Source organism: Spodoptera frugiperda, chromosome 19 (genome assembly GCF_023101765.2).
Source record: "Spodoptera frugiperda isolate SF20-4 chromosome 19, AGI-APGP_CSIRO_Sfru_2.0, whole genome shotgun sequence".
NCBI classification, from domain to species: domain Eukaryota; kingdom Metazoa; phylum Arthropoda; class Insecta; order Lepidoptera; family Noctuidae; genus Spodoptera; species Spodoptera frugiperda.
In genome coordinates this window covers 7583491-7604105 of record NC_064230.1, presented here as the reverse complement: position 1 = coordinate 7604105, position 20615 = coordinate 7583491, and the positions used below count along the sequence as shown (strand labels likewise).

Genomic DNA, 20615 nt, shown 5'->3' with positions numbered 1-20615 from the left:
TTAAAAGAAAACAAATTGTACCCATATAATAAATATAGCAACCACTATTATAGCTACAACGATAAGCAATATACACATAACGATAAATCGTTAAACTAAGAAAATAACGGAACAACTCACTATTTAAACTCGCGACGCGTGCGAACCCGACAAAAGTCGGAACAGAACTGATTTTTAGGACACAAATGTAGAGTAGGTATTGCAAGTTATACCATTGAATAGGAGCCAAAAATAATTAAATTCATTATCAATATATAGGAAGTGTTTTAAAAACAGGGAAGTGATTGGAAATAGACATTGATTACTTAATGTTTGGCTTCAGTATTGAGTTATTTATTGAAGTGTTGACAGGTGGCAAGATATATGTTGAAATAGGGGGTATTTTATTTATTTCTTCATTAGATTTATGGTTGATGGAACAAGGTTTAAGTTTGTAACGTTAGTATGGTAAATCTATGGAGTTTCTTGCTTGATCTTCTCTATAAAGTTGCCGCCCGACCAGAACCAAACCCGTGTGTACGGCGCGTCGCGTTCCGCGTGCGCCTCAAAGAGCCATCAGACCAACACAGATGGGGTCTAGTAGGGCTGATGCCAACCTGAAGCTGCAGACTGCCTAGCGAGTTTACCGGGGCTATGGCTCGAAAAGCAGGAGTAGGAACGGGGTGGTTTTTAGTCAGTAAGAGTCTGACGAATCATCCAATGACTTCTCCCGCCTCGGGCTTACAGAGGGAGTGTCTGGGACTCTTGCTGACTAGAAACCACCCCAGTTCCTACTGCTGCTCTTCGAGCCGGAGCCCCGGTAGCCTGCTCGATAGTCCGCAGCTCCGGATCAGACATCAGCCCTACTGGGCCCCATCTGTGGTAGTCTGATGGCTCCTTTAGAATGCGATGCGCCGTATGCATGGGTCTGGTTCTGGCAGAGCGGCGAGCTACCCTTGATCGCTGTTTGCAGACCTAATAGGTACCTACCTACTACCGACATTTTTAGAATGCGATGCGCCGTAAGCGTGAGTCTGGTTCTGGTAGAGCGGCGAACCCGTTAGGTAAGACCTACCTACTACCAACGAACAATGTTTTTCGACAACAAAATTCATACTTTCACCAAACACAAATACAAACAAAAAGCAACCATATGCTCTAAAACTTACCGCAACAATTTGCGTGTCCTCAGTCCACCCTGGATACCCAAACTTCGCCTTAGGCACGGGCCGCTTCGGCTTCTGCAGGAAAGTCGTCCATTTTTTCTCTTCTTTTTTTTTCTCCTCCTGTCTCTTTCTCTCTAGTTCTTCATTTAGTGCTTTTAATACTTCTGAGTCTTTCAAAGAGTTGATCATCGGTTTGATTTTCTGGAAATCGACGCTGTCGTCGTCCGCACGGTGCATGTGAGAGGAAAGCACTCGAGAGAGCCTGTTTTCAACCAATTTTGCGACGTATTGTGTTACTTATTAGAGTTGGTTTTTCGTTGTGTGGTTTGGTGGGTGGGAGGGTGGTGGTTGAAGAAGATTTGGATGGATGGGTGATAGAGAAAATATGAGAAGATGGAAAATAACTCAGATTGTTCAAATTTCAAGCAGTTTCGATGAAAAGAGTAACCTATGCAGTTTCTTGCTCGTTCTTTTCCATAGGTATCTATACTTTGGAACGAGCAAATAGCACAACTAGAGGACTGACCAACAGACTGACGTTGTTTATATTATTATATTTGCTTTAACGTTCAAAAATGCCTTCCTAGTCTATTTGAAATAAATTATTTTGACTTTGACTTTGACAGATTGTTTCGATCGACTGCCTACTCAGTCGAGTGGTCACAAGTGCGACTGCTGGATAAGGGGTCTCGGGTTTGATTCCCGGGTCGGACAAAGTAATACTGGACTTTTTTCGAAAATTTCACAGTGGTAGCACGGAGTTTGGATTTGTGCACAGTATATGGCAAAATCATGGTGGATCCCTAGTGGAATGAAGAAGAATTAAGAAGGTAGATAGACTGAAAAATGATTTGAAAGATTAAGAGAGGCTGTAATGTGAAGATGTCTGATAGAAGTACGAGACGTTGAATAAAAGAATGAACAGTGATGAGTACTATGTATGTATGTATAATGAAAACTTTGAATGTATGAGCCATTTGGTGATGTGTGATAATTTACAAAAATGGTTGAAAACGTGCCGTGAAGATTGTAATGATATTTAAATAAATATATTCATGAAATAATTAGCTTACTACTGCAACTTCAACACTCATTTTGCTATTAACTTTTTCACTATACAACAAGCTAAAAATCTACTTAACATAATCATCATCATCATCATATCAGCCATAAGACGTCCACTGCTAAACATAGGCCTCCCCCAATGACTTCTAGATAGGCTGGTAGGAAGCGACCTGCGTCCAGCGGCTCCCTGCGACCAGGCGGCCATCGGTTGCCCGCGCTATGAGTAGGGCACACATTGCCACTTCAGCTTGCTAATAAGTCATAGGAGGTTTCCCCATACGTATACATATATGCATATTCGGTATCGCCGAATTTTCCAACATTGAATGATGGTATATATGTATATCTCAATTTCCCAAAAAAAATATCTCTTAGATCATCATTAGCCTCTCGTCCGTCGATATGGTAAGTTATCCTTCCATAGGCGTAGCCAGGTGTCGGGAGGGGTTCAAGAAAGTAAAACGAACAAAACTTCTTTCATTCATGAGAAAAAAAAAACAATTTATGTAAAAAACAGATTCATAGGTAGTCATAGGGACCATTGCCAAACAGGGGATGTATTATGCTAACTAGAAAAATAACGCTCTGTAATGTCTTGGGGGGTTTGAACCCCCACACACCTGGCTACGCCTATGTATGTCCTTCACAAACCGCCATTTAAAAATGTCCAATGATAATGCCAATGCTTGAAGTCGATCTATTTATAAATGAAACTAGTAATGTAATAGAATTCTACTCACCCCATAACGTGTGCCTCTCTAAGCATCTCCGCTTCCCCAGATATGAGTGTGGCTATCTTCTCTTCTGAGATTCCTGGTTTGCCGAGTTCCTCTGTAAATGAAATATAGAAGATTAGAATATATTCTTCTGTGTGCCTTTTTTAAGGGGTGAAAATCATCCAATTTCTTCTCCCGCCTTGGGCAAGGCGACAGGGAGTGTCAGACTTTTACTGATTAAAAACCATGCCGTTCCTACTCCTGGTTTTCAAGCCGGAGCCCCGGTAAACCCGCTAGGTAGTCCGCAGCTCCGGTAATAAGTGCATTGCCGGCCTTTGGTGAGTTAGGAATTTAAGGGTTGTAGGGAAATCGGTGAATAGAAAGATTGGGAAGGTGTAGCGTTGTTTCACATCGGTTTTCTGTGAGGCCGTGATATCACTCCAGTCGAGCCTGCCCAGCAGTGCCGAAGCATGGCGAACCCACACTTCAATATTATTATAATACAAAAATACAAGTTAAACTTACTGGCTAGTTCTGGATCCATGACGGGCTCTTCCAAACCATCCACTATGCCTTGAATAGTACCCATTAGCTCACCACTCTCATTAATGTAGGGGGACTGTCGTGGCTCCGAAATACCCATAGGTTCCTATACAGAAAAGTGAACTTCAACCTTTTACACTGCGATCTCCAACCCGCCTGCCTGCGGAGATTATTGCAAACTCTCTTATGTAGAGGAGGCTCATAGTCCAGCCATGGATTGCTGAGCGACTGATGATGAAAAAGAAGAACTCTTGTACCAATTCTTAAAGAAATACCAGATATCAAAAAAAAAAAAAATTTTAATCGTATTATTACATTATTTACACACTAAAAATAGATGGGTAGATGACTAATTTTTATTTAAATGTCCGTCTTGTATATATTTTAAAACATTAGACACGTATTTATTATTTTCTTAGGGAAACAAATACTTTCGAAGATATATTGATTTTAAATATCGCGTGACGTCACTTCTAGGTACATTTTATATGTAGAAATGACGTATTTGCTCCCACTCCTAAACTTTGATTCGTTTTATCTAAATATCGTTATCTTATATGACAATATAAAAAAATACGTGTCTAATATTTTTCCATTACCTAACTGACGGACTAAATAGATTATTAATTTTCATACCCCGTCATCATTCCTATTCTTAAGCTTAAATTTACCTGAATAGGAATGAAGTCTTGCCCGCGTCTTTGAATATTTTCAGGATCAAATACCACTGGTCGTACTCTTGTTAAGGGATCAAACTTTTCTTCTACCAACTCTTGAGACTCTGTTTTTACTTCTACTGCTGCAAATTCTGGCTTAAATTCTTCTCTTATCTCTGTTTTCTCTACTACAGGAGTTATATCTTCTTTTATAGCATCAACAGTTGTAGTTTCCCTCTCCTTTACAATTACAGAAGATGGTTCAATAACACCAGTGTCTGCTATGCCATTTTGGCCTTTATTGTCTTGTATATGAGTTTCAATTTCGACTATGTCGACTTTGATACTTTGGTCTTTATTATTTTCTTGATTTTGAGGTTCGATCTCAATACTGATTCTTCTTGTTCTCGTTTCATCTATTTCTGTGACAATTCCCTCGTTTTCATGATTGCTTGAATCTGCTTTAGTGTCTATAGACATAGTATTACATTGCTCAATCATTTCTTCTATCTTAGTATCAATTTCATTAAAACCATTTTTTATAATCTCTTCTGATGTATAAGATTCTTGGTAGCTCTTTGTAATCTTCTCTTCTTTATGTTCTTGAATGTTGACCTCCTTTTTTACTTCTTTTTTCGTCTCTATTCCTACTTCTTCTTTGTATTCTTCTATGCTTTTGATTGTTTCGTCTATCGCTGATGCTAGAAGAGAGGATTTGCGCTCGATCTCTCTTATTTCTTCCTGTAAAGGTGTTGGTGATATTAGTATTTAGTGGTAGTTAAATAATAATATATAAAAATCATTTTAATATAATCAATAAAATATAAAATATTATCATTATGGTTTTTCAATATTAATTCATACGTACAACATAATAATAGCTGAAAAAAAAAACATTTATAATTAACATCTAACACAGATTAAAAATATTATATATGGTAAATGAATCATAGGACGCTCGCATGAGTGTGTTGAGTAAAAAATAAACAAAACAACATGATATCGACTGTTATATAAATTACAAAGCGTTGAGGATGAAGATCTCTGCGTCAAGCTGATAGGTAATACATAACATATTAGAAAATTATTTAGATTTTCGAAAATATCAATAATAACTAGCAGACTGAGTAAGCTGCGCGACGTTGCCGTGTCTGCGCACGTATGCGAGTAGGATGTGCTATGAAGATGCGCCGCCGCAAATTAGCTGTGCGAGGCAGATACGCAGCTCGAGTATGCGATGTATCGATAGTAGGGAAGCCATCCATAGCACGCATCTTTCCATATAAAAAACATAGCTTAGCCGAGTCCGTTTTCACCAATGCTAAGCTAATTGTACCAATGAATATGATTGGTAGAAGCCAAACGCATCCACAGCAATGTAGCATAGCACATCTCTGGTGTAAAAGCCCTTAAAACCAATACTAAATGGCGTAGTATACAATCACAATACTAACAATGAAAATGCCACAAAAAATAATGACCAGCTCATTCCAACATACCTTGGAAAAATCTGGATTATCACCGCCACCGTATAATCCTGGCTTCCTATACACAGGGAACCTTATCCTCCCTGAACCGCCTTTCAAACCAGGTTTCGAATAAACCGGGTATACTTTACCACCCCCATTCAAAACTGGTTTGGTAAAAACGGGAGATTTTGGTTCTTCAATAGGAGTAGGTAAAGGTTGATCGTAAACTACTTGTTCTATTGTAGTTTCTATGTGAGGAACCAAGTTCTTTTTTACAATATGTGGATCCTCATCTTCTGGAGTGCAATCTCTGGGGACAGGAGTTGCACTTCTGCTTTTAGGAAGAGGAAGGGAGAGTTTAAAAACGTATTCGTCTGTTAAAGGAGTTGGGGGGACGGTAGAGGGCGTTGGAGTGTCGATAGTACTTGGAGGGCTTGATAGTGAAGAGGATGATAGTTGTTTTTGCAGATCAGTTTTTAAAGAAAGTTTTCTGTCAACAGATTTGGCTGTGAATGAGGCTTCTTGTGAGATCTCCTGTGTTGATGTTTTCTCTTCTTTTAAAGCAGATTTGCTTATAGATTTTTCTTTAATTTCTGATATGTCTACTAAAGATTCTTTCTTCTCACTTTTGCCTATATGAGTGCTGATTGAAGATGATTCAGAAATTTCTTTAGTAGCATCTACAGATACGGCATCACCTACGCCTACAGTGCTAACAGTAGATCTAGCTATTAGTTCAGAAATATCTTCAACTTCAATAATTTCTGGCGATAACACACTGTCCACGGGAACTATTTTGACGATTTTAAGCGCAGCATATTCGTCATGCTCTGTTTTTTCTTTATTAGGCTTCAGTTTGACTGTTTCAGTTATTTCCACAGTTTCCACTGGCTTTGGTTCGTGTATTTCTGGCTCTATTTCAACCACTTTCTCATTGAATGTCACTTCTTCAATCTTAACTTCTTCTTTTTTCACTTCAGCGGCAACAAACTCTGATTTAGTTTCCATCACACTAACTTCAGTTGATTGTGCTACTGATAGTGATTCGTTTATATCTACAGACGCTTTTTCAACTGTTTCTACTCGTTCTTTTATTTCTACTACTGGTTCTATAATCTCTTTTATTTCTTGAACTATTACTTCTTGCACATCAGTCTTCTGTACAGCAGATTTACGCTCAAATTCTTCATGAACAAATTCCTTAGTATCATGTACTACTTCTTCAATCTTTTGTACCGTTGCAGCGCTTTTAGCGGTCACGGTGGCTAGTTCACGCGTCTCTTCTACAACTTTAGCTGTTTCTAATTCTCTTAAAGCGCTTTCTATCGCTACATTCTCAGTGCTGATAGTCTCAATAGCTTCTATAGCTGTGTTTACTTCTTCAGCGCTTTGTACTGATGAAGTTTCTGAGAAATCTGTTACGTGTTCTTCAAATATGGCGTCTTTGTTAGTATATACATGAGATTCAACAATAGCAATGTACGTCTGTCTAGGAGACTTTGACCTTCTTGATGTTCTTTCTTCTTTTGTCTCGATTACGCTCTTCTTTGCTTCAGTAGACGAGAATTCCTTTTTAGATATCTCTGTTCTTTCTTGAGATGTTCTCTTACTGTCTACTTTTGATAGCCATTCTAGAGGATCGCTTTCTTTCATAACTTCTTCTTCGATTTGGCTCCTGCTTCTTGATCTTCTGCTCTTCTGGAACATTTCTTTTTTATCTTCTTCAACGGCGATGGTTTGGAATTCAGAGATTACTGCGTCCATCTTTTGTGTCATCTCCTGTGTGAGTTTCTTTTCAGAACGCTGAGCCATTTCTACTCCTGTAGCAACCTTTTCAATCTTCTCTTCTTGTTTTACTTCTTTTTTCTCTACTTTAACTTCTTGTTTTACTTCTTTCACAGGCACAGGTTTAATAATCTCTCTCTTCTCAACTTTCTTCTCTTGCGACTCCATCTTCACATCTTTTTCAAACTTCTGCGTCACAGATTTCACTTCTTTCTTTTCCACAACCGGTACTGGAGTCACCAGTTGCCTTCTATCCTGGGTTTTTTGAACTACTCTCGCTTCTTCGGTCTTCTGTACTTGAGAAGTCTTTTGAACACCCGCGCTTTCGTAGCTACGTTTCTCAGTATACGATTGGTCTAATTGGTTGAAAATTGGCTGTGATAAGAGGAATCTGGATAAAGCTACCATCACATCGGTTAGATGGATAAAGAACGTTTGCAGAAGAAGATTGTAATGGTAAGAAGAATGCACGGTTCCTCTGATATTAGGAATAGTTTGCAAACCTATGGTATAAGCCCTCTGTTCTGCAGTATTCTTCTCGGATTTCACACCAGAAGCAACTGTCTTAGCTATTTTCTTAAATTTGGCCTTACTCTCAGAAGACTCTTGGACAGAAGACTCTTTTCTTCTCGGCTCTTCTATGTACTCTTGTTGGTATTCTTCTGATATTACAGATTTTCTGTGCACATCCATCTTACTGTCTTCTGTAGATATGGTTTCAGAAGATTCTGTTTCTTTAAAGTCTTTTCTAGACATCTTCCTGCTGTTCTCTTCTTCGTTAACAATACGTTCTTCTTTGCTCATCTTCCTCTCAGCGTATTCAGATGTTTCAGTCTTGTCGACTACTTCAGAAGATTGTTCAGTCATTTCATATTTTGAAATGTCTTTTTTCTCCGTTTCAGAAGTGACTTGTTCAGATTTCTCAGAAGATAACAGCTCTACATCGATTTCTTTTTTAATTTCCTCAGCAACTGATACCGCTCTCTCAATACTATCATCCACAACTTGCATAGCAGTTTCCTCTATCTTCTGAACATCAATCTCTTGCTTCATCTTCTCTATATACTTTAACTCTTCTCTTAAAGACTCCTCCTCAATTTCTTCTCTACTCATCTCTTTCTTTTCCACAGTTTTAGACTCAATTCTAACCTTACCCTCCGAAATTCCCTCTTCAATCCTAACACTTTTCCTTCTAACATCTTCAAAAGCACTCCCGTTGACGACAACAGCTTTAGTTTCCTTCAAAACATTAACACCAGCCTCACAAACCCTAGTTTCTTTAGTCACATCAACGACTTCCAAATCTTTGCTCAAACTCTTGACATGTTTCTCATACTTCAGTAGCTTTTCCACGACCTCAGTATTCTGCTTAAACCTTGTACCATCAGGGTCATATTGATCAGATATCGGCAACTTATACCTGCTCTCACCTAAGACATTACCAAATGAGTTCAACAGGTATTCAGGATCATTATCACAAGGGGTTCGCCCAAAAGTATCTCTGTAATCAGGATTGAGGATAATAGGGTCTTCCAAAGGGGGTATTTCAGGTAAAGGTTCAGTAGAAAACGGTCTGTAAGGTTTTGTGGGGGTTACGAAGGGAGAGGAGGTTAGGGAACGGGATTCCAATTCGGATCTTGGGTCCAAGTCATGGCTGCCTATGTCGGATGGTTCTACAAAGTTCTGGATTTGGAAGACTACCTCAGTCGGTTCCGATTGTAGGCCTAAATCTTCCGGTTCGTAGTATAACGGCTCCGAGTCGTCTAAGACCGGATCGTACAGGCCGCTGTAACAAGAGAGAGGTAAGTTTTGTTAAGATTGCTAGAAATTTGGTTGGGGTGGATTTTATTTAATTATGTGGCATTGGCTTTAGCTTTTACTAGCAGCTTTGTTTACATTTACATTCCATTGTGATAAAAAGCTAGCCTACATATTATTTCAGGCCATATCCTACCGCCTTTTTAATAAAATTTTGAGGTTTTAAATAACGTTGTTCCACACTAGGATATTCTCTTGCGTCGTAGATGCGTTTACAAACATAATTATAATTTCACATACAATGACGTACTCAGACAACAATTTGTGGATCACACAAAGAGTTTCTCCTTGTGGAAACGGAACCCACTACACGTTGTACGCCTGTTGCCCAACCACCGCGCCAACCGCGCAGTCAAAATTATAAAATAAGAAAAAGTCGTGAGTTTGTGTGTATGTTTGTTACTCAATCACATCAAAACGGCTGAAGGGATTGAAATAAAATTTGGAACAGGGGTAGATTATGGTCTGGAATAACACATACGCCCGAAAACTCAAACGCTACTCAATTTTAAGTTGTACTTAAATATGTAAATAATAGGGACAGAACTACATTTGAGAGCGTCTTAAAATTGAGTAGCTTTTCAGTATTCGAGCAATAGGCTACTTTTGAACCCACGGGATCGGAGCCTCGGGCCTAATTAAGGATTAATTGAAATAAATGCTTTGATTTTGACTTAGACTTTGACTTTAGGAACGCAGGCAAATCCGCTGGCAAATGCTAGTAATAAATACTTATTAACTAACATTTTCAACTGCATTATTGTATCTGTAGTATCGTGATATAACTATAGATAATAAAGTCACATCACTAGCACACTCTCCACTCATGTTTTAAACTAAAATCTTTTAATTGCTGTAACTATACGAAATAATACAATTGTGTGAGTGAGGTTACCGGAGGCCCGATTATCCCCTTTCCCAATCTTCCTAATCCCCGATTCCCAAACAATACGGTACTTAATTCCTAGCCCCCAAAGGCCAGCAACGCAACGTAACGCCTCTGGTGTTTTAAGTGTCCATTGGCGGCAGCGATTGCTTACCATCAGGTGATCTGTCGGATGGTTTACCGGCTTATAACGTAAAAAAATTGAATTACTTTATTTTTTTATTTTGCGTAAATGTTTAACAATAAAATTATAAAATGTGTTAGATTCCTAACAGAAATTGCAATTTCTATAAAAACTATTTCTTAATAACGATTTTGTTAACAAAACAATTGCTAAGGACTGGGTTAAGTAACAATTAAATGACTCTGAGTATGGAGTAAGGAGCCGAAATTGCAATTTCTGTTTGGAATCAAACACATTAGGTATGAAGTTTTATTGTTTAATATTTAAGCAAAATTGTACAATTTTTGTTCAATACGGTACTTATTCTAAAAAAACTAGTTCAATTGTTTTATAATATAAGCCGGTAAACGAGCAAACATATCACCTGATGGTAAGCAATCGCCGCCGCCCATGGACACTTGAAACATCAGAGGCGTTACGTTACATTGCCGGCCTTTTAGAGGTTAGGAATTTAGGTTAGAATTTTAGGTTTGGTGTTTTTGGGGAATCGGGGATTGGGAAGATTAAGAAGGGGGTGATTGGACTTCCAGTTACCTCTTTTGATTCACCACAATCACTTAAATATACCTATATAATAGCCAAATATTTGTCACGGTCACTTAAAATATTATAGCCCACACACGAACGTTTTATAAAAAAAAACAGTATCAAATATGTCTGTATGTTACTGAAATAGTCAACGCGTAATCAGATACTAATCTAGAAATATTATGCAATGCATTCTTAATGTAGAGTTTAAAAATAACTTGTAAATTGGCTAGATAAACTGTCTCGATAGATGACTAGTTAAAAGGGCCTACTGCCATTGTAGGTTAAAATGATTTTGTACTAGCGACCCGTCCCAGCTTCGCATGGGTGCAATGGTGATATATTATGCATGCATGTATTATACATATAAACCTACCTCTTGAATCACTATCTATTAAAAAAACCGCATCAAAACCCGTTGCGTAGTTTTAAAGATTTAAGCATACAAAGGGACATAGGGACAGAGAAAGTGACTTTGTTTTATACTACCTATGTACTGATGACACTTGATGGTAAGCAATCGCCGCCGCCAATGGACACTCAAAACACTAATAGGATAATATTGTATCCGTGGATACAATCTTCATCACTGCTTTTTTTGAAGAGGGAAAATCATCCAATGTCTTTTCTTGCACTGGCCGAGGCGAGAGGAAGTGTCAGACTCTTATTGATTAAACACCACCCCGTTCCTACTCCTGCTTTTTAAGCCGGAGCCCCGGTAAACCCGCTAGGTAGTCTGCTCGTTTACCAGCATACCCCAAAAAAAGGGTAATTAATATAAACTTATGAGTAACTAAAAATACGCCAATGTGTATAAAAAGCCTTAGTGGTGGCCCGGAGGTTTAAGACGCCCGCTTCTCATGTATGAGAGTGCGGATTCGAAACCTACCAACGGCAAGTACCAATGTGACATTTTCCGAGTTATATGTACTTTCTAAGACTATTTAGACACCACTGACAAACGGTGAAGGAAAACATCGTGAGGAAACCTGGGGTTATTATAATTTCCAATTATATGTTTGAAATCGCCAACCCGCATTGAGCAAGCGTGGTGATTAATGCTCAAACCTTCTCTATGTGAGAAGAGGCCTTTGGTCAGCAGTGGCCACTTATAGGCTGTTGATGTGATTGATGAGTTTATTTGAGAATTTCTTCTCAGAGTAATCGGATAGGAAATGTCGGCCTCATAAAAAAGTTACATTGTAACCTATTTGGAAATATAAATATAATTTATCATTTATGATGTTATGTGTATAAAAATATATGTAAATAAAAAAAGGCAAAAGCCAAACTTACTGATTTTTATAAACTAAATAGAACTTCATTGTTTTAAAAAGAAACTCTACTACAAAAAAAATAGGACCAAGTCCTTTAAAATAAATACAATATAATATAAAAAATAAATCTATCGGTCGTATCGATTCGGATGCACAGATTCACACACTCACGCAATTTGAAAAACAAAAACCAAATAAAGGTTTGCAACTCGTATATATTTGAAGATACATTAAAAAGGACATTGTATCTATTTTTAATTGACATTCATTTTAAATATCGTAATGGCTGTCAATAGATGCTTAATTAGATTTGGCAAGCGACATGTCGGAAGCACGGTAGAGATGCGTCAAGTCTCGTAGTAAGTCAAACACAATACTGCTGATACATCAAATCTTTCATACTTACAAAGTCCCTACAATTATATATTTATTTCAAATAGACCAGGAAGGCACTTTTGAACGTCAAAGCAAATATAATAAAATTAATAACGTCTGTCTGTCGGGCAGTCCTCTAGTTGCTCTATTTGCTTGTTCCAAAGTGTAGATTCCTATGGAGAAGAACGAGCAAGAAACTCCATAGGTTACTCTTTTTCAATCAGATTCACAATACAATACTTGGTTACATTGTTTCGTTAGTTCAATTATGTGAGAACAATGTAACACTAATATTCAGTCAAAGTGATAGAAAAAGAATATAACATTGATGACAACAAAACTTTCTTTAATGTTTCTACTGATACTAAGCTATGTAGCTGTGTGAGGAAGATGCGCAGCTCGAATATGCGATGTATCGATAGTAGGGAAACCATACATATACATATCACGCGTCTTTCTATATAAAAAACATAGTTTAGCAGTCTGTTTCCACCAGTGCTAAGCAATGTGTACCAATGAATATGATTGGTGGAAGCCAAACGCATCCACAGCAACGTAGCATAGCACATCTCTGGTGGAAAAGCAAGTGACTTGGCGACTTTTTTAGCATTTAGTTTTCGTAATAGACATGTTCTATAAATAGTAAATAGTTAGGTATCTAGGTCTCTTTAGCATTGTTTATCACATATCGTACCTAGAAATAAATACAGCGTCGTATCGTCGTAGCAATTGGCGGTCTATTGTCTCTGTCTATCCCCATTTGGAGAGAGGCGTGAAGTTATGTATGTATGTCGTATCGTCACGCCTTCCCAATTGCCAGTGGTGTTTGATTGACATGCAAATATACCTACAATGTACACCCACTTTTCACCTGTTGTCTTATGAATCGCATGTAATTTATTTCTTATACTGTTATATACTTAAAGCTGAAGAATTTATTTGATTCTATTTGTTTGTTTGACCAGGAACTACTTGTCCAATTTGAATAATTATTTTTACGTTTGATAGTCCATTTATCGAGGAAGGTTATATAACCTCGATCTATTGATAGGCAGGTAAAAAGCGTCACGGAAGTAGCTATATGGTATAAGCCGGTAAACGAGCTGACGGATCACCTGATGGACACTTGAAACACCAGAGGCGTTACAAGTGCGTTGCCGAACTTTTGGGGGTTAGGAATTTAAGGGTTGTTGAGGAATCGGGGATTGGGATGATTGCAAGAGATGTATTTGGGCCTCCAGTAATCCTACTCAAACAACGCTGTGGTTGTTACACGTCGGTGTACAGCTCGGCCGTGGTATCACACCGGTCGAGTCGGCCCATTCGTGCCGAAGCATGGCTCTCCCACACTTGTCTATCTTTACTTATTAATTTTTATCGACTCTTTCTCTCTCTTATGAACTAACTAGCTACTTCCGCGCGGTTTCACCCGCTCTGCTGGGCTCCTATTGGTCATAGCGTGATGTTTTATAGCCTATAGCCTTCCTCGATAAATGCACTATTCAACACAAAAGGAATTATTCATATCGAGCCAGTAGTTCTGGAGATTAGTGCGTTCAAACAAATAAACAAACAAACTCTTCAGCTTTATAATATTAGTATAGATGCCCACTCACCGCAGCACTCCCACAGTGAGGCTATGCCCTGACTCCTCGACTCTTCGGCTGGCAGTCGTCAGCGACATGTCGATGGCTTCTTCTCCGTTCAGCGTCAGGATCGTGTCGCCATTCAGCAAACCAGCTCGCTTCGCCGGGGAGTCAGGTTCTATCTGTAATATGGTAGAACAGATGTCTATATTATGACTTTCATTGCTTTTCGGAGTAAAGCTAGGTTAGCATTAGCATAGGCTGACTGCAAGTGCATATACAATGTCATAGGGGTGGGACTTAACCCGCTAAGGCTGAGTACTACATCTAATTTTATCGACAAAAAAAAATGGGGGTTTGTACTACTAGTGATTTTTTCGGTAAAAATAATTAAGATATGTTTTTTTTTTCTCACCAAAACTTTATCAAACGTGTGGTGAAAAAAGTAATGAATTAGTTAGCCAAGGTTATTAGCTACCGTTTGTCGTTTTTTTTTTTTGTTTCTACGACGCATACAATCTTTGATATCACATAAAGTAAAAAAAATATTAAAATAGCCATAATTTTTAGGGGGAGGGGGTTCAACCTGCACTGCACGGTTGGTGCGGTGGCTGGGCAACTGGCTGCCGCGCAACGGGTAGCGAGTTCGATTCCCGCACGGAGCAACTCTTTGTGTGATCCACAAATTGTTGTTTCGGGTCTGGGTGTCATGTGTATGTGAACTTGTATGTTTGTAAATGCACCCACACGACACAGGAGAAAATCCTAGAGTGGGGCAACGTTTTTTTTTTAAAAAAAAGTATGATAAATAGGCCCAGTAGGTGCCAGCAGGTCTTTGAGCTAATTCGAACACTCTTTACAAATACGGCATTATAACAGCCGCGCCGCATGTCCGTAACATTCCTAGACAACCTACAACATTACAGCTCTTCTGTGGTCAAAGAACATGGAGCTGTTCACACAGAATTTCATACTTGATTTTTGTTTCACTTTTCGTTAAAATATTTAGTTGTATTAGGCTTCTGTGGACGAGTACTACTTGTAGTTTCATTTAAGTCATATGAATGCCTCATTGATCGAGTGGGTTGCAAATGCGACTGACGGAAAGGGGTCTCGGGTTTGATTCCTGGGTCGAGCATAGTATAACTGGGCTTGTTTCGGTTTGTCGAAAATTTCTCAGTAGTAGTAATGGTATATGGCAATAGGCTCACCTCTTCTCCAGGGGACTTATAACACAAATGGTGACTGTACACTGTATAGCGGCATTACGTGCATTAATATGCACCTCTGTCTACCCCTTCGGGGACAAAAGGCGTAAAGTTGTGTGAGTTGTGTGTGTACCAAATTTTATGCTCCTACGTCCGCGCAATTTTCGTAAAAAGGGGTCCAAAGTTTTTGCATCACGTATTAATATATAGATAAGTGATCTCCATACTGTATATATCAATCACACAGCATCTACATATACATCAATCTAATCACAAATCAATACCAGTACCTATTAGATCACTTCTAATGATTGTTTCGAAACGGGACAAGGGCATGTGGCACCCAGCCAAACGATCAACAATTGGCAGGCGTTGAATTATTTGCAACCAATGTCAATCTCAGAGTGACATGTAATGTGTTGGGTGTAAATACTTTTATGTTTGCTTTTATACAAGCTTTTGTTAATTCGTGTTGAAAATATTATGAACCCACTTTTATGGATAGGTAAATCAAATCAAGACAGCTTTTTTGTGGACCATAGGTAGTTAAATAATTAAAATTAGTTCAGCTATATCCCGCCGTTGAGGCATACAATAATAAAATATAAATCAGATTTTAAAAGCACATAATACTGAGAAATTTTCGAAAATCCGAAATCAACCTAGCAATTCATTGCCCGACCCGGGAATCGAACCCGAGACCCCTCGCCCGGCAGTCACACTTGCAACCACTGAAGCAGTCGTATGTAATGTGTAAGGACATGTAATGTGTTGAGTGTAAATACTTTTATGTGTTTGCTTTTATACTAGCTGTTGTTAATGGCTTCGTTCGTGTTGAAAATATTATAAACACACTCTTATAGAAAGAAATGATCATTCCCTTGTTGGTCGAGTGGTCCGAAGTGCGATTGCCGGACAATGGGTCTCGAGTTCGATTGCCAGGTCGGGCAAAGAGATGCTGGGTTTTTTTTTCGGATTTTCGAAAATTTCTCGGTAGTAGCACGAAGTCTGGAAATGCACCGTGCTGATATTGGATGAATTAAATTAATGTATTAAGGGTTTTTTAAGGGGGAACACATTCAATGACTTTTCCTGCCTTAAACGAGGCGAGAGGGAGTGTCAGACTCTTACTGACCAAAAACCACTCCGTTCCTACTCCTGCTTTTCGAGCCGGAGCTTCTGTATCACTGTACTCAGGTGTTATTAGTGAAGAAAAGCTCTACTAGTTTCTACTAGGCTGCGCGACGATGCCGCATCAGCGCACGCTGCTCATGAAGAGTCCCTCTGTGACTCGAAACTAGTAGAGCTTTTCTCCATTAATGTACGTGAGTAAACCGTGATTTTTAGTTAATTTAGTATGTCTTGTCTATAGTTATCTATACTTATAATAAATCTGTAGAAGGGTCAATTCTGTACATTGAAAATATTGAAAGAATAAATAGCATGTTACTGTATCGATACCAAACCAAAATATGTGATTAAAAATGTTTTTGTCTGTCTGTGTGTATGTTCAGACATCACGTGAAAACTAACGGTTCGATATCGATGAAACTTGGTATAATTATACCTTATTATACTGGACATAAAATAGGATACTTTTTATCCTAAAAAAAATCCTTTTTATCAATTTTATACTACAGAACGCGAGCTCAACAGCAGTAGCTCAATAGAGGGATGTCTTTAATTATTATTGGCCTAGCCGTATTTGTTACTCAAAATGGAGAAATAAAACTTCCACGCGAAGACCGACATCCGCGCGGACTGAGTCGCGGGTGGAAGCTAGTTACAAAAATATTAATTGAAATTACCTGTTGTATCGTCAAAGGCATCTCCTCGTCAGCTCCGCCGAAGATCCGGAAACCCCAGGGCTCGTCCACGTCGCGAGATAAACGCACGTCCAACGCCATCTATTGAGAAAGATAGGAACTGTAGTCAAAGTCAAAGTAATTGTACTTTTTTCTTGAACGGTTTAAAAATAATGTTGACTCTACCTTTAATTCAAGAGCATACACAAAGAGTTGTTTCCCATATTTTTAATATTGTCTGCATGTATCTTAGTTGGTAAGCTTTAATAAATAAATAAATAATTACACTCGGTTTTTAATGAGCTAAAAGTAGTAAAAATTTAACTAAACAGCTGACAATCGCAACTAGCAACTCAGCTAAAAAGATGGTTATCTTTATATACATAATTCTTCTGTAAGTGTGTATGTCACTGAACTTCTCTTAAACGACTGGACCGATTTTGATGACATTTTTCAAGGGGATCTGAGAATGGTTTAAATTCACAATTTTGTCCGCTGGACAATGTATTTTTAATTAATTTTTAATTTATTAGTAGTTGTTATATTTGGAAATTTTAAATTAAAGACGTGTAGACAGGACAACGTCTGTCGGGTCCGCTAGTATTTTTATAATAACTTTCGTGAGACATACAAAATTAACTAAAAATCACGGGATACTCACGTACATTAATTAAGAAAACCTCTATTAGTTTCGAATCACAACATTCTTGAGCAGCACAGTCGTTTGAAGAGCTCCTTTGTGACTCGAAACTAGTAGAGCTTTTCTCCATTAATGTACGTGAGAAAACCGTGGTTTTAATTAATTGAACATGGTTAATCTTTTTTATATTTTTTTAAACGTTGTCCCACACTACCATTTTTTCATATGCGTTTACAAACATACAAGTTCATATACACATGACCCACAGACCCGAAACAACAATTTGTGGATAACACAAAGAGTTGTATCGTGTGGGTTATACTTGATTTTATCAATAACCGCTTCTCATGCATGAGGCTTCGAAACCTGGGAAGCAGGCCAATGTGACTACCGAGATATATGTACTTTCTAAGATTATTTAGACACCACTGACAAACGGCGAAGGAAAACATCGTAAGGAAACCTGGACTTATAATTTCTAAATAACACTTTCACAAACGATTTCAAACTTATAATTTCTATTTATAAGTTTGAAATCGCCAACCCGCATTAAGCAAGCGTGGTGATTAATGCTCAAGCCTTCTTCGTGTGAGAAGAGGCCTTTGGTCACCAGTAGCCACTTATAGGCTGATGATGTGTCTTTTAAACTGCAGTTTTAAAAAGATTAACAGATTAAGGTAAATCGTCTCATGAGGAAAAATCATCCAATGACTTCTCCCACCTTGAACGAAGCGAGAGGGAGTGTCAGACTCTTACTGACTAAAAACCACCCCGTTCTTACTCCTGATTTTCGAGCCGGAGCTCCGGTAAACTCGCTAGGTAGTCCGCAGCTCCGGAACAGTATCTATCATGGGCTATTGATATATGAAATACGATCTTTACGATAAAAATAAATGGAAGATTTTTTTATGAAACGAATGAATGAGCAGACGGATCACCTGATGGTAAGCAATCGCCACTGCCCATAGACAATTGAAACACCAGAGTTACAAGTGCGTTGCCGGCCTTTTGGGGGTTAGGAATTTTAGGGTTGTTGGAGAATCGGGGATTGGGAAGATTGGGAAGGGGGGAATTGGGCCTCCGGTAACCTCACTAACACAACGAAACATAACGCAAGCGTTATTTCACGTCGGTTTTCTGTGATGAAGAAGGGTATAAAGAAATCAGTTTATTTACCTTTAGTTTTATCCAATACAAGTGCACTGAGCCACAGTTAAAAATTAACTGGTCGACTCTTTGGCACTGATTACTATTGACACAGTTTTTTAACTAAACGGGGTTAGGACCCACTTTCATCTTGTATCTAGATCGATAGTCGATCTAGAATTATATGTTACCACATATTTAATACTAAGAGATCCCGCGAACTTTGTTTCGCTTCAGTATTTTCGTTTCTTACATAAGAATCTTTTCCTAACAATTATTAAAAGAATTACCACCATTCCCAATCTCCACAATCCTCGAACAGTCCCGAAATTCCTAATTTCATTAAAATCCGTTCAGTAGTTGCACCGTGATTTATGGACAAACATCCAAACATACAAACTTTCACACATATGATATTGGGGTATTATTTTTTTGAGGGAGATTATCATCCAATGACTTCTCCTGCCTTGGGCGAGGCGAGAGGGAGTGTTAGACTCTTACTGACTAAATAACACCACGTTCTTACTCCTGCTTTACGAGCCGGAGCCCCACTAGGTTGTACTCAGCTCTGGATCAGGCATCAGCCCTGTAGCTCCATCTGTGGTAACTTTGTTTTGCCTTTTTTTTGAGGACTGAAAGTCATCCAATGTCTTCTCCCGCCTTGGGTGAGGCTGGAGGGAGTGTCAGACTCTTACTGACTAAAAACCACCCCGTTCCTTCTCCTGCTTTGAGCCGGAGCCCCGGTAACCTTTTACGTTGTCCGCAGCTCCGGAATCTCCACAATCCTTAAATTCCTAATTTCATTAAAATCCGTTCAGTAGTTGGACCGTGATTTATGGACAAACATACAAACTTTCACACATATGATATTGGGGTATTATTTTTCTGAGGGGGATAATCATCCAATGGCTTCTCCCGCTTTGGGCGAGGCGAAAGGAAGTGTCAAACTCTTACTGACTAAAAACCACCCCGTTCCTACTCCTGCTCTTTGAGCCGGAGCCCCGGTAACGTGCCAAGCACTCCGCAGCTAACTTTGTTTTACCTTGGAATTTTCTAAGAATGGAGGATTCTTCCTAACAATAATAAACACAACACAAAAGAATCCCAATCTTCCCAAGCCCCTATTCCCCAATAATCCTTAGATTCCTAACCCCCAAAAGGCTGGCAACGCACTTTTAACGCCTCATCATAGCGCCATCAGGTGATCCGTCAGCTAGTTTACCGGCTTAAAAAATGAAAAAAAGAGCGAAATCGGTTCAGCTGTTTCCGAGATTTGCGTTATTATTCATCGCTTCATTTTTATAAATCTGTGAGATAAAAAAATATCCTATCACCCACGTCAGCTGACACACTGTCTCTATAACAAATTTCATCAAATTCCGTTCAGTAGTTTCAGCATGACGGACAAATATCCAAACCTTCACATATGTATATGGTATAAGTGTGTGTGTGTGTTTTTTTTTTTTGAGGGGAGAGAAACCGCAAATCGCTTCTCCCGCCTTGGATGAGACGAGAGGAAATGTCAGACTCTTACTGACTAAACACCACACCGTTCTTACTCCTGCTTTTCGCGTCGGAGCCACGGTAGTGCGCAACTCCGGACATTACTGTAATGTGATGTGACATATGACGTGATGTGATGTGACGTGATGTGATGTAATGTAATGTAATGTAATGTGATGTGATGGGATGGGATGGGATGGGATGGGATGGGGGTGTGATAGAAGTAAACATGACGCTATTTTTTCCTAAACTCTGTATAAAATTAAACAATCACTTTTTA

At 38.7% G+C, this 20615-nt stretch overlaps 1 protein-coding gene across 1 annotated transcript in view; it reads right to left on the bottom strand.

The window, feature by feature from the left end:
• Nucleotides 1–14175, bottom strand: part of LOC118280977 (titin) — a 33595-nt gene extending 19420 nt beyond the window's left edge. The window contains exons 1-6 of the mRNA XM_050700655.1: nucleotides 14064–14175; nucleotides 5625–9165; nucleotides 4141–4866; nucleotides 3452–3575; nucleotides 2951–3041; nucleotides 1149–1407 (exon numbers count right to left, since the gene is read on the bottom strand). Coding sequence (XP_050556612.1) covers nucleotides 1149–1407; nucleotides 2951–3041; nucleotides 3452–3575; nucleotides 4141–4866; nucleotides 5625–9165; nucleotides 14064–14131 — 4809 coding nt within the window. The 5' untranslated portion in view covers nucleotides 14132–14175. The remainder of the gene's footprint in view (nucleotides 1–1148; nucleotides 1408–2950; nucleotides 3042–3451; nucleotides 3576–4140; nucleotides 4867–5624; nucleotides 9166–14063) is intronic.
• Between the last annotated feature and the right edge of the window lie 6440 nt (nucleotides 14176–20615).